General features: G+C 42.4%; 1 protein-coding gene and 1 long non-coding RNA gene across 5 annotated transcripts in view; one reads left to right on the top strand and one right to left on the bottom strand.

The window, feature by feature from the left end:
• Positions 1-308: 308 nt before the first annotated feature.
• The window catches only part of LOC112984826 (ethanolaminephosphotransferase 1-like), a 52,935-nt gene continuing 39,706 nt past the window's right edge, over positions 309-13,537 (bottom strand). For 2 of the 4 annotated variants that reach the window (XM_064507569.1, XM_064507570.1), the window contains exons 7-10: positions 10,663-10,711; positions 8,591-8,771; positions 4,544-4,726; positions 309-3,387 (exon numbers count right to left, since the gene is read on the bottom strand). In XM_064507569.1, coding sequence (XP_064363639.1) covers positions 3,322-3,387; positions 4,544-4,726; positions 8,591-8,771; positions 10,663-10,711 — 479 coding nt within the window. In that variant the 3' untranslated portion in view covers positions 309-3,321. The remainder of the gene's footprint in view (positions 3,388-4,543; positions 4,727-8,590; positions 8,772-10,662; positions 10,712-13,537) is intronic. The other 2 variants (XR_010387977.1, XM_064507571.1) reach the window with 2 other exon arrangements.
• Positions 4,624-11,553, top strand: LOC135327613 (uncharacterized). Its single transcript, XR_010387978.1, has 3 exons — positions 4,624-4,747; positions 5,216-5,309; positions 11,273-11,553. It is a non-coding gene; the product is annotated as an uncharacterized LOC135327613 (long non-coding RNA).

The following is a 13,537-nucleotide window of genomic DNA, read 5'->3' as shown; positions in this document are numbered from 1 at the left end:
GCGCCGAAGCTCCCTGCATCCCGCGGCCGGCCCTGGCCCCCTGCTGCCGCTGCGCATCCGGAGCAGCGCGCCAGGCTCCCTTCCCAGCCTGGGCACACCACCCTGGGAGAGCGAACGTAGCTTCGTTACAGCTTAAAAAAAGAAGAAATTTTTTTTCAGTTCAGAATGTTGAAAACTTTTTGCCATATGTGAGCTGACCAAGAAGAAAAAGGCAGCTTAAAGAAGGGTTAAAGGTTAAAGACGGAACTCTAGTCACCTTCGTGCCATTATCTGACATGATAAAATAAATCTGAGACCATACCACCCTATGACCAAAGCATCTTTATTTCCTTTTGTTAAGCCAGTTATCCTCTACAATGGCAAACAATTCAATATATACACTGCATGACATCATCTATGGTTATACTTGTCTTTATACAACTTGTAGTGACAAGTAGTTTTAAAAAAGGAAAAAAAAGTTATCTGCCATGACTATGCAGAATATGAAAAAGCTGATCAGAGCTTAATTTCTTTTAAAATTGATAACCTTTCTAAGTATAAGTATAGTATGTGCAGATAGCCAGTGGCTGTTTGAGTTTTATAATTTCATTTGATGAAGTATTTGCAAAGTATTCCATCACAGTGCATCAAATTGGGCCGCCTCTGTGTCCCTGATTTCCAACCGTTTTATAAATAAATGGACAGTAGAGGGAAAGCCTTCCCAAGGAGTTCTTCCATACAACTGCTTTTCATCCAGAGGCATTTTTGTTTATTGCATTCCAATTCTTTTCTCCTCAGGGCTTCCTCCAGGTGCTTTGATGAATGGGTTAAAAATAAATGGCTGAAATAGGTGAGACTTTTGTTCCAGTATATCTGGCATCTCAATATTGAACTTCATCCAACAGTGAGATTGCTGAGTGCATGCCTGTCACGAACACTGCTCGTGGCCAGCGGGGTGACTTGTATTTTTTTCTGTTAACGCTTCACTGACCAAACAGCCAGGCGGTTATCAGGTTTCAGATATTAAGTACACCAGTATCCTTAAGCAAGAGAGTTTAAACAATATAGCAAGTTCCGTATTTAACAGGGTAAAAATAACACACTACACTACATACAGAGCAAGCAGGGGTAATACGACCTGTTCCATGTCGGGCGAGGGTCTCAAGTGTGCAGGACGCAATAAGGGGGGGGGGGGGTCCCAGACCAGCTGAGAGGGAGCTCCAAAGAGCTGTTGTTACTATCACATTTTATATGCTTCTAAGGCGCATGTCTATTGTGATTAGGTTTCTTGGCATCCTTATCAGTAGCCAGAACCTATGTCACTCTGACACACTCCTCTGGGCTCAACCAGCTGACTGGGTTTTCAAAAAGGAAGGGAAAAGAAATTAATGAAAACTTGTGACAAAGGTTTCCACCCTTCAGATTTAGAGAACTAAATAGTGGAGGCCCCCCCATCATGGGTTCTCATGCCTGATCTGCAAGTAGTTGTAGATATTAATTCCCCTTTTCACTTGATCTATGAGGCAGCTTTGGTGTGGGTCAGGCTCTTGACATTAGTTTAGGCCGCAAGGGGTTGGTAGCAGATAATAGCGGAGGTGGTGACAAAGGCATTGTTACCATATCCTGCACAAGCTGGGGTGTGTGTCCACAGCAAGGGAGAGACTACCCAGCCTATGCCCGGTCCCACTCCCCATCTGTGAACAGTGATACCTTCCCCTCTTCAGCAGGCCTTTGGAGTAAACAGTGCCTTGTCTGTTCTCCACAGTGCCTATATGAAACTCTTATTCCTCCTATCACCTGATATGCAGACTTGTCTCCTACCATATATGTTAAATTAGCTGCCAGAGGAAACCTACTCTACTAACTTTTTGGTAGGTTTGAAAAACCTGTCAGGTCAGCTACTGTAACTGGCCACACAAGCTGAAATTGAAGCAGTTCACATAATATGCATGTGGGAGATGTAACTAGTTGGTGCTCATCTGAAAATACTAATAAGCAGTACTGATGTAAGAATATGTTAACCGGGTGAAAATAGGCACAGGCAAGGGTTAAAGCCAGATAAATAGTTTCAGAATTAAAAAAGGTGAACTTAAGGCTTAGTGGCTAAACAACTGAGTGGCTAAACAACTGTGCTTCTGCCCTGCTTCTGGCAAGTGAGCTACTTAACTATATAATAAAAACGCCAGTCAGTCAATTACAATCCTCTGTGCAAGATATACAGCATAATGTTTTCCGGGGGGAAGCGGACAGATTGTTTCATTAGTGCTTCAAGGCCACAGAGTCCCTTTGGCTAGGGCAGCATATGAAAAGAGTCGAAACTCAAAGTCCTAGTCCTTCCTCCAAGGCACACAGAAAACCTACGTACATTATATACAAAGGCAGCAGTTTACATCTGCATATAAACTTCTAGTGTTAAAAACTCATCTCAATTTTATTTAGTCATGATCTAAAATCACAAGAATTTGATTCAAGAATGCAAGCAATAATTCTTTGCTTAGCATTTTGCACTGGTAGATGAGACGTACATATCCAGCCCATCTCCCACCCCTTGCTTCTTGGTTTAGAAAGCTGTGTGCTGGCTTGTCAGTCAGCCACTAGTTCTACAGCAAATGTGAGAATCTTCAAAGGTTTGTTGGTACTTAAATATCAACACTGTGCTGTTACTGCATAGAAAATAACTATAAAGGCAACTGCCTGCTGCCTGCAGCCTGCTCGGACAGGTTTGGGTCAGCTCACACTCAGCTACATACGGGCCAGGGGGACTGCAGGTCTGGAAAACACTTTGCTGTGCCCATGGATTTCTGATCTGGTTCACTTTTCTTCATGCATTCATTTGAGGTGCAGAAAAGCCCCTCCGGAGGCTGTATGGAAGAAACGAGATGTGAGGCAATAAATACAGAAACCGGAGCCGGCACAGAGGTGTGAAGGGGAAGGACATACAGAGACCGTGCGTTGTCAGAGGTCCCACTGGCGAAGAGACTGGACAAAACCAGTACTGGTTATAAAACATGAAAGATCCCATGTAACCCAGGCTGGACTGATCCAGGACTTCAGAGACAGTGGCAAGGAGGAAGACAAAAGCTTCGGAGCAGGTATTACATGGCATTAGTGAAGAGAATAAATAATATTAGCAACTGAACCACTCTGTGAACACGTCACTGCTGGACAGGAATCTTCTCTGAGATGGAGCATCTTCCTGCTTCGCTCTTTGTTGCAGTGGCTTGAATATCTGGCCCGTTCTGTTCTTTGGTTATTTTAATTAGATTAATTCCACTATTTATCACAGGAAAAGAGCTGTGAATCTCCATGTTAAGTGTTACAATCTGATCACAGTGCAAGTGTTCATTCCTGGACACGTTTCTTCAACGAAAAGATGTAAATGTTGAAGTGTTCGCTCAGCTGCCTCCCCTAAGGATAAATCGCAGAGGTTAGCAAGCAGTTTGGTACGTGCTTCAGCAGTCCAAGTCTCCACTCTGCTGGTCAGAGGAGAGAGGACCCAGTCAACGTCCTCGCTTATACGAGGTCCTACAAATATTAAAGCAAGAGAGTTGTGATCTTTCCACTCCTCTCGCACCGTGCTGATGGGAAGTTCAATAACTACAGCCCAGATTCATGGGCGACATAAAAGAGCAGCGGAGCTGGGCCCGGTCCCTCGCTAGGGAGTTTTGACCAAGGTAATTCCTTTCTGACCCCACTGACAGCACCATATATCGAGCCCCTTGCAAAACCTGCTGCAATGCCAGTGGCTGCAGACAAAAGGCCTCTTTCAAATGCGGGGAACAAAAATTCCCACAGCCCAACAGCAAATCTTAAATGCCCAAATCCCTGTTAAATGAGATCTCTGCCATACAAGATGCTTTATCTGAAAACAACCCGCCATTAAGACACTTCCCTGAGGATTATTTGACAATGCTCTTTAGAAAGAAAGGGCATTAACTGAGGAAAAATGAATTTGAGGAGTAATTCAGATGACAATAAATGACAAAACTGATATCTAGCAGACACAAGAATGTGCTGCTAAGGCTGCGTGAACTGGAAAACCATTCATGTCTCCAGCTCGAGAGAGATGCTAACAGACAGCCAAGAAAAGATTAGCTGTCTGGACAGCTATTTTGCTTGCAGATTCAAAACCAAGTTAACCACCTCACTTTATGAATTTGATGCCTTTTTACTTTGCACTTTACCTTCCTATTTTCCACTCAGGTAACCTGAAGAAAAAAAAAAGGAGAGGGGCTGGGGGAATTTTAGTGCCACACAGACAGGCTGCTCCATAAAAGCAGTCAATAAGTGCTGTGGTCGCGCTAGGTTTTAAACTGCTACCAGTTAATTCATTGGAAAGGCTCATGTCACAGACATTGCTGTATGTGCAAAAAGGCAGCGCCTACTGCCTTCTTCTACTTTAGACTAAATCAACCAAATAATAGGAAAAAAAAAAGCGCAATTCGCATTCAGATTCCTGCCCACCGCCCCAACTGGCCAGCACCGAAGCGGTGCAGCCTCCTCAGCCCATTGCCCCCCCAGCCCGCACAACTCCTCCTCTGCCCCATCGCAGGCGTCCGCTCACCACACAAACGCCGTAGTGCACGTGGGCGACCGTGGCGGACACGGCAAAGACACCAAGCACTATTTCTTCTGTCCAGCCCAGGAGCCCGGAGATGTCCGCGTAGACCACGAGAGCCAACGGAAAGAGGATCCAGTGGAAAAGTTCGGGCCTGGTGCTGCTCATCTGGCAGATTATCACTTTGCACTGTCGGAAGGAAAGTCGCTGGTGAGACGCGCTGGGTCAGGCCACGTGGGGGGTTTCTAAAAAAAGTCTGCCTGGTTTCTCCATTGGCGTTTTCAGTGGGGAAAAAGAGCCAGAGTTCAGAGTGGGGCTTGTTCCTGGTACGAAAACTATAATAAATGATTACCTTTGTGCCTTACTGTCTGTGATTCTTGAAGGATTTTATTGCAAGTAATTTAAAATATACACCTCTTTTATGGAGACAAGTGTTTTGACGTGCTGCACTTTATGAGCTGAAGTGCAAGTTTGCAAAAGGGGAATTTGTTTGACACTCCATGCTTTCACACGGAGTCGTAACGCTGCAACCCCAAATCCAACATGTCACCGCTTCCTCCCTGGGAGAGAGTACTGCTATTTTAATCACACGGCACCACAGAAATACAGTCTGCTTCACTGTATGCAAGGGGAGGGGAGTAATATATGCCTCTCTTAAATTCTGCTCTTCTTTCCTAGCACTCCTTCATATACTCAAACACCTGCCTGGGAGACACCATTTACTTGAATCAATTTTGGAGATCGACTCCCTGACGATGTGCTGGGAACGCAGGTAAGGGAGCCCTCTCAGGCTGGCGGAAAACGAATACATGATGCACAGTTCAACAGAAAACCATCAGCCTGATTTTATGGAGCTCTTGAAATGTAATGAGATGAACTCAGCTGAACTTCAGATTTTCAAATATACTCAGGCATCGAAGTGTTGTACCTGTTTTATCTCCTTAAGAAATCTGTCTCATGAACTAGTCCCTTTACTGAAAACGGGATTTAGGCACATCTGAAATACTTTAACTATTTTAACTGTAATTTTAAACACATTTAAATTCTGAGTGAAATATAAAATGATAAATTAGTTTTTATATATGCTATTCAATCCCTGCAGTGCTTGATGGTAACAATAGGAGTCTGAATGAAACCTAACCATAGGGGAAAAAATATTGCCTTTACTTGTAGCACTGTAGAAGTGAAGAACGCAAAAATAAAACATGAAAAATTAATTAACTTTCAATAATGTAAGAAGTAAGCACTTACCTAACATAAATATATTTGCTTACAATGCATTATCAGTATTGATTATGAATTTTTTAAATAACATCAGTTTTATGAATCCTTTAGGATTTGTTCCAGAGGGTACCAGAAAGTGCTAAAGCAATTTCTTTAATATATGAATATATAGGGGTTTGGGGTTGGGTTTTCTTTTTTTCTGGCTGACTGATTGCACCTATCCAGAGGTTGGATTTCATAATGTTTTCAACCATTATTACACCATGTTAAGTACAGTACTCCATTTTACATAAAGATTTCTTATTAATGTTTGGAGCGATTCACCTTTAACACATCACAGGGCTGCAAAATGAAGTGTGCTCTGCGCTTCTCCCTCCAGTCCTTATTCCCCCTGTTCCTGAAGCACTGACTCATGCTGTAAGTGAGGCAAAACTAGCATTCAGCATAAAGAGCACTGAAGTTGGGAGAGGCAGGATGGAAAGAGGCATCACTGCCAGCAGGGCTACACCCTGCGCTTGTCAGTCCCTGTCGCCTACAGCCTTGCAACGCTAGCGGGTACGGGGGCGAGAGGCCAGCGGGGGCGAGAAGACGGGGACCAGGCAGCCAGGGAGACACTTCGGGCCACAGAATCAAGGAGGCGAAGGCAGAACTGGAAGGGAGATGGCTCCAGAGGAGCTCAAAATCCTCGGAAGGACCAGAGTTCAGGGGCGGCCTCCTCTGCGGGGCCCAAATCCTCAACTCAAATTGGAAATTTTGCCTCTGAGGACTTGCTAAGTGGGAACCGAGTTGCACTGTGTGGGCATTTGCTCAGAGGCGGGTATTTCTGAGCTATCTCTATGAGCAAGTGTCAAAGCAGAGCCTTAGCTCCTTGGAAAGATGGGCCATCACGCCGGCAGGAGTCCTGCTCCCACCACCGGGGACTGGGAAAAGCAGCTCTCCTCTGAGAGATAAGCAGTTTTCTTTTTTTGGCCTTGCATGCTTTTTCCCTTAGTTTAACCAAAAAGGCTGGAAAATATCCATCTTTCAGATGCTCCTGCTGGAGGCCCTTCTTTCTTCCTTTTCCCAGGAGGCCAGTGGCTTCCCTGCTTGTTCTGACATTGCAGAGTTGTGAGGTCAGGTTCAAAAACCAGGCATTTAGCCAAAAGTATCTACTGGGTGACTAAATATGTTGTCAAAGGCATGAGAAGTTCAAGATACTGGCAGGTAGAGAAATGTGGGCTGCACTTTGTGGTCTACAGAACAGATAATGAAAACCCAATGTGTCAGAATATCATGGAGAAAAAAAGCATTGCTATGACAACCTTTACTCTGTTGCTGAAGGAAATGCGTGTTTAAGGTACCAGAGGAGGTAAAAAAGGAAATATGGGCTTATTTTTTGCTTTTAAAATTTTATAAATGTCAACTAATACATATACATTTTTAATTCGTGTAAGCCTCTAATACCACAGTAGTTGTTTTGGTAAAAGAAAAAACAAGGCCTTAAGAATATGCATTATACTCAATGTCTACGACATATCTGGTTTGCCTTACTGATTTTTTTCTACAAGCATCCTGCCACAATTGCTCTTGGTTGGTTAAAATGTGTAGGCAGAACCTGCCATCTGTCAGACTCTGGAAGCACTTTCCTCACTAGTATAAAATTGTATTTCTCATTTAGGAATATATACTGTTCCCTTAAGAAAAAGGGATACATTAAATAATGAAAAATTCATACAATAAAACTTACAATTCAGGAAATAAAAATGCCAGTACTTGCAAGATTAAGTCCTTAAGAGGGAACTGTTTGATCTGGGCCCCTCAGAAACACGGACTGAAAGAATACATCTAACAAGCATCACAATTCTGATTTCTTTTCCGTTCCTCAATACAAATTTCTAGAGGGATGAGGCTTTCCATTTTAAAATCCTGCATTTTCAAAGATCTCTCTCACAATGCAGGGAACTCCAAGACTTCTACCTCTTAAGTTGCATTTAGAGTCACTCAGTGACAGAGTTTCTTAGAAGGTGTTGCAGACTATCTATCTTTCTAAAATGACGATAGTCCCAAACCTTTAGGGTATTTCAGCACTAACTGGAAGAACACTTTCGTACCTGGCTGCTGCTCCCTTCCCCTCTCCCAGCAGCCAAACAGGAAAGCCCAGCGTTAACTACAATGTCCAGCTTTACTGTCTGGCTTCACCGAGGTTTAGGCTGCCCCACTGGCATTAAGAAGAGGGAAGATTGGTCACAATGATGATGTTGTGTAGGAGAAACTAATCTCCGGGCAGACAGCCACTGCAAGGCCCCTGTATCACTTAACGTCTTTCCCTAAAAATCGCTGTCAGTGCTACCTCACTCTGAACAGTGAAGGGGAAATAAGGGCTCAGCTGAACTATGCCTCTACCACACTAATAGGCAGAACAGCAGCGAAGGCTACGACCGCTCCTGCTCTTGCTGGTAAGTCTGTGTCTGCATTTAGCTTTAGTTTACTTAGCCAAGTCCCTGGTTCCGCTTATGTGTTGGTGAATATCTGTTATATTTCTGGAAGTAAAGCCTCCCTAGGGCTGTTCATAAAACTCTGGGAAAAAGAAAAAAAAGAACCTCATAAAAATTTTATGCTGCGGTAGAGTAAATATCCAAAAGCCAGTAATGCAAGTTTCACTAGTCTGGACAACTGCTACAGTGTGGTTTTATAAGAGAGGGCGTAACACAGAGGTGGAGGAGCAGTGTAAGTGATTCTGCTGAGTTTTAACTGCAGTTCCTGTTCCCTTATGTTTATTCACATAAAACTAGAAGTCTCACTGACAGAAAGCTATTTCTAAATATATACCATCACCACAAAAATACTTACAATAACATTTGAGAAAGCAACCCCAACCATCCACAAAAACAATCTTGGTTGCTTTGCTAATATGTTGCCTGGCGATAAAACCACCCAGACTGTAAGAAGAATGAACAGCAACAGAGGTGACACAAGAGGTAGAAGTCCTTCATACAAAGAACCATTCTTCAGTGTTTTCTTTAAATGTGCTCTGTAAATAAATACAACGATTTTATGGAGTAAGAAAATTTATCCCTCAAGAATTCATCTTACAAACACAACTACCTGTGCAAATGTGTTAGATAACCAGACATTGGAAGAGAAGTTGTGGGATACCCTAGTAACATTTATTTCTGGGCTAAAATTATAATGTTTTATTCATGTAGCTGCTGGTCAGCTGTCATTCATCACTGTCTCACAATAAACCACTAAGCTTACACAAGGTGAGCTGCTGAGGTGATGCGGCTACACCATCCTGCAGCATTGCAAACTCACCTAAAGGTGGATTTTTTGCTAATTACAGTATAACCGAATTATTGATCTGTTGTGTTTTCTTGGATATTTTAAGCTGTCTTCTAAAGGCAGTAATGGACTGTATTTTCTGTCAGCTAGGAAAAGGCTAACTGCAAGATCAATAGCTTTTGCATCTATTTTGCATCCTTCTCACTCAAACAAAACTCCTATTGAGAGGATATTAAAAGAGTGGGAGGTCTAATTCACTAAGGTTCACTGTGATTAAACCAATTCTTCATAATCATGGTTCAGAAGAACAACTCTCTTCGATGTGTACTGGGAAATGTCTTGTTTAAAATGTCTGAATATTTCTGTTTATAAAAAACAGCTCGACCAAAATCCAGTAAGTATTTTTCTCATTCCAAAAAATATTCTTCTGATAAAATAACAGCTGAGAACTGGCAGCATGATGAAGAACAGGAGAAGGTTATTGGAAAAACTCAAATTCTTCATCACCAAATAATTTGCGAGTACATCCTCCAAGCCATCCTGACGGGATGTTTAGAGTTACTGTGCTCCTCTGTTTTGAGCAACGAGAAAACCCACCAGAAGGCCTGAGAGAAAATATGTCAGATGATGACATGAGAAGGAAAACATTACACAAAAGTCCTGAAAGAAGAGGGAAGAAAGCAAAAACTAAGCATTCCTTAGATTAAATGCTGCTGCTAGCAAGGCTTGGCGGTGCCAGAGGTGCTCTCCTCCTCCTCTGATCTTCCCTGCCTTTCTGCAGCTCCCTCAACCTCTCCTGCCCCAGATCTCCTGATTCTCCACTTCTCCTGCCCAAGACTCGGGGCTATTCATGCTTTTATAAACTACAGTGAGTACTGCAATGTGAAAGGGGCGGTATAAATGCTATGCATTATTGTCTTGTATTCTCTCCCAAATTTAAATGCTAATATTCATTTCTACTAATTCCTCAAGACAGGGAGTGACAGTCCCTCCCCCGGGACACGTAGGCTCTGAGAGACCTGATGTGACAGATGGGCGAAACGAGCAAGCAAGTATGGAGGACGGCAGGACAGCATTAAGAAATGTAGGCCATCAGAGTACAAACTAGCTGTGTATACAATTTCTAGGTGCAGTAAGCCAGCTCTTAGAAGTAATCACAGTTTGCCACCTGCCTAGCCTGTCTCTGACAGCAATTATCTGCAGACTTGACATGGAGAAGTTTTACAGATGGCTCTGAAAGACAACAAACCACTTCATGGAGCGTAGGATGGCCAACTGCAGAATTTTATACCTGCAGCAGGTAGAAGTTACAAACCACACTTCACTGCAAATAAAATACAGTATCTTTAACTACAGAGCATTCATCAACTTACTGTCCAGGTGGGACTGCCTGGAGAATGACACGGGAAAGGAAAACCACAGGAGTTACAAACATGGAAAAGAAACCAGGCAGATTCTGAAAACTTGACCACAGAAAAACCTACACCACATTATCAGGACAGGATCTGGCTGAAAGAAGCTAAGCTATTTCAAACATTACATTTATTTCAAACATTACATTTATTTCTCATGTGAGGAAATCATTAATGCACTAAATTAAACAGGAGGGGATAGAAATCATTTAATGTTAATTCACTTACCTGTGAATGTTGTATAGTGTTTGTGGAAATGAAAGAAATAAACTGAAGCCTGGAAGAAAAAAAGATTCAGATGCAATGATTTACAGTCATGCTGCGTGGATGGCTTCACAGTTTTCTCACGTGGTAACAGAGAGAGTCTGCCGTTTTTAACATGACACGGTGCTCCTGTCCTCAGTATACAAACTGAGTTTAGAGGCTTTGGGCACTGATATAACCTTCCTTATTTTTTCAAAATCTAGTTGCTAGAAATAGTTGCTGATGTTCCTGTGCAACAAGTGACAAGGCCTGGAAGAGTTTTAGCAATGATGCTGTGGTTACCAGGCAGGATCAGTCCCTCTGCAGGAGCCGAGCAAGCTCCCAGCCCTGTTTCGCTAGCTGCCCTTTGTTCATGGAGAAGGAAAAAAGTCTGACATCAAATGCTTTCCAACAGGATATGGAAGGACAGTTAACAACAAATGATGCAGCCCGTATTACTGGGGAAATAACAGGTTTATAGTTTAAAATACCAATTCAACTAATGGCTTACTTTGTTGATACAACGACCGTGAAGTGACTTCATTGCCATACTACGGCCATCGTTTGAATGAGATTTTATTTTATTTTTCAATAGAGCTGTGACGATCTTGGAGCTGAGAGTTAAGCAGCAGAAGACAAGGAATTTTATCAGCCACTTTTGCAGCTCTCTGCGCTGCCGTGGGATCACCAACGTAGCAGCCGCGAGCCCTCAGGCGGACCAAAGACCCCCCTATGAGGCCCTGCATAACATGCACCTACACAGCACTAAGGTCCCTCTAAGGGACAAAGATGAATACCCAGCAGGCCATGGAGATCAAGGTAAAAAACTCAGCGCCAGTATTAGTCAACAACAGGCTGAGAAAGCGCATAATTCTTCTTTGATCTGCAACACACATTTGCTGCTCTGTGTTTCCCGGGGGGCGGGGGCGGGGTGTCTTTCTTTTGGGTTGTTATTTACTCCTTTCTGGGTATCAAGTGATTTCTACCTGGTCTGTTTGCTGCTTGGAAATTGCTCTGTGGAGCATATATCTGCCTGGTGTTCATATTATAAGGCTTGAGGATTGTTATAGATGCACTGAATTCATGCAAAATCAGTATTTTGTTACGGGGAGGAATAGCACTCTCTGATGATGTAAACTTTTTGCTTTTAACTTTAAAAAATCCCATTTATAAAACAGTGTAAAATTTGCCTGTACAGAACACGAGCAAACTTTTATCCCATTATTGGAAGTGAGGTAAATTAAGATGAAGTAAGAATGAACATGGGAATGACCCATTTTAGATTACTTTGTACCGGGGCTAACATAGCACAGCAGGATCTCAAGAAATGTCCCTGTTTACCATTCAGTCCTCATCAAAGAAATATCTAAGTCTTTAGCATGCTCCGGCCATGAAAACTAAAGACAGGGAAAACTAAACCACCAAGAATAGAGGAGATCAGGACTGTCAGAAAACAAAAGCAGTAAAAAGAGATTCAAGAGGTAGCGTATAATCCCAGCATTTCTGATCATCTTTTAAAGAGGAGGATGTGGAAAAAGAATATCCAGACTAAAAATTTCAGGTATTGTATTTTTGTGTGTTTACTTACTTGTGTTGTTTCCTTTTATAAAAGACTAGAAAAAAAGCTCTGCTTCTTTACCATGGCAGAATCTCCATGGCAGCATCAAATAGCTGAAGGATGTGCAATTGAAGTAATATCTCAAATATTTTTTAAACATATTTATAAAATTCTCAAGCTTAGTGCCTTCAGAATTATCTGTGTTTAATGTGCATTGCAGTTAGCTATGTTTTCTATTAGGCAGGGAGGGCTAGCTCAATCAAATCTTGAGTTACGTACAGCAGTTCCAACATCTGTATCACATTAGAGCAGACATGAGACAAAACATTGACTCTTGAGGTTAAATCTAAATTTCCTGCTGCAATCCTGAAGTTTGATTTGTTAGGAGAAAAGCAACCAAGAGGAACAGAAATAGAGACCAGAACTAGAAACAGAATTCAAAGACCAATGGTTGCCAACAATTTGTTATTTTTATGAAGTGCCATTTTAGTTAGAAATAACACATTGACCACAAACAATCCCCAAGTTAGCCAAAGTCACTTTCAAAATGGGACCGTTACACCAGTTACTCCTCTGCATTTTTATCCCCTTTTAACGGAGTGAGAGCTGAGGATGTGGTAGGGAAAGCAAAGGGTGTTTCCCTCTTTTCTTATGGGATTTTCAGAATTCCATCATTTCCTACAATGTGTTGCTTTCCCATCTTTTTTTAGCTGAGGAGGCCTGGCTCGGGGGCTGCTTTTGGAAGTCGTTAAGACTGTTTTTAATTGGCATTAAGAATTCCTTTGTGCCCAGGAGCTAAACTGCTGCTTCCCCACTGCTGCCATTCCCTGCTGGCCTGGGGAACAAAAGGTACAGCCTGCAAAGCTAACCTATGGCTATCCCTCTGGCACTGAACCACCTCCCACCACCTCCACTACTGCCCACATGAGGATATTGGTACTTTTCTTTTAATGTTTTAAAAGCACATATTTTATTTTAAAATTATTTTAAAAATTCAAACTTAGTGCATTAGATGTTTTCAACACATCACAGCAAATAGAACAAGTCAAGTGTTTACTGAAAGGATTATTGCTGATTTTTAATCTCTTTCCTGTAGTATTTTCCCCTGTTTTCTAGCTGACCTGAATCTTGAGACACAACTGTAAGAAAGCAGGCCTGTTTTAAAAGCAGAAACACTAAAGCACAGATGGGTGGCACAGATACACACATGGAATTCCTGTGTCACGCTCGGCTGAAAGTATCAAGCCCAAATCCTAGGATTTAGGTACATGCCTATGCCCATTCCTGTGCCTTGTACTATCT

The sequence above is a fragment of the Dromaius novaehollandiae genome, chromosome 2 (genome assembly GCF_036370855.1).
Source record: "Dromaius novaehollandiae isolate bDroNov1 chromosome 2, bDroNov1.hap1, whole genome shotgun sequence".
In the NCBI taxonomy this organism is placed as follows: domain Eukaryota; kingdom Metazoa; phylum Chordata; class Aves; order Casuariiformes; family Dromaiidae; genus Dromaius; species Dromaius novaehollandiae.
This window is presented reverse-complemented; position numbering and strand designations above follow the sequence as displayed.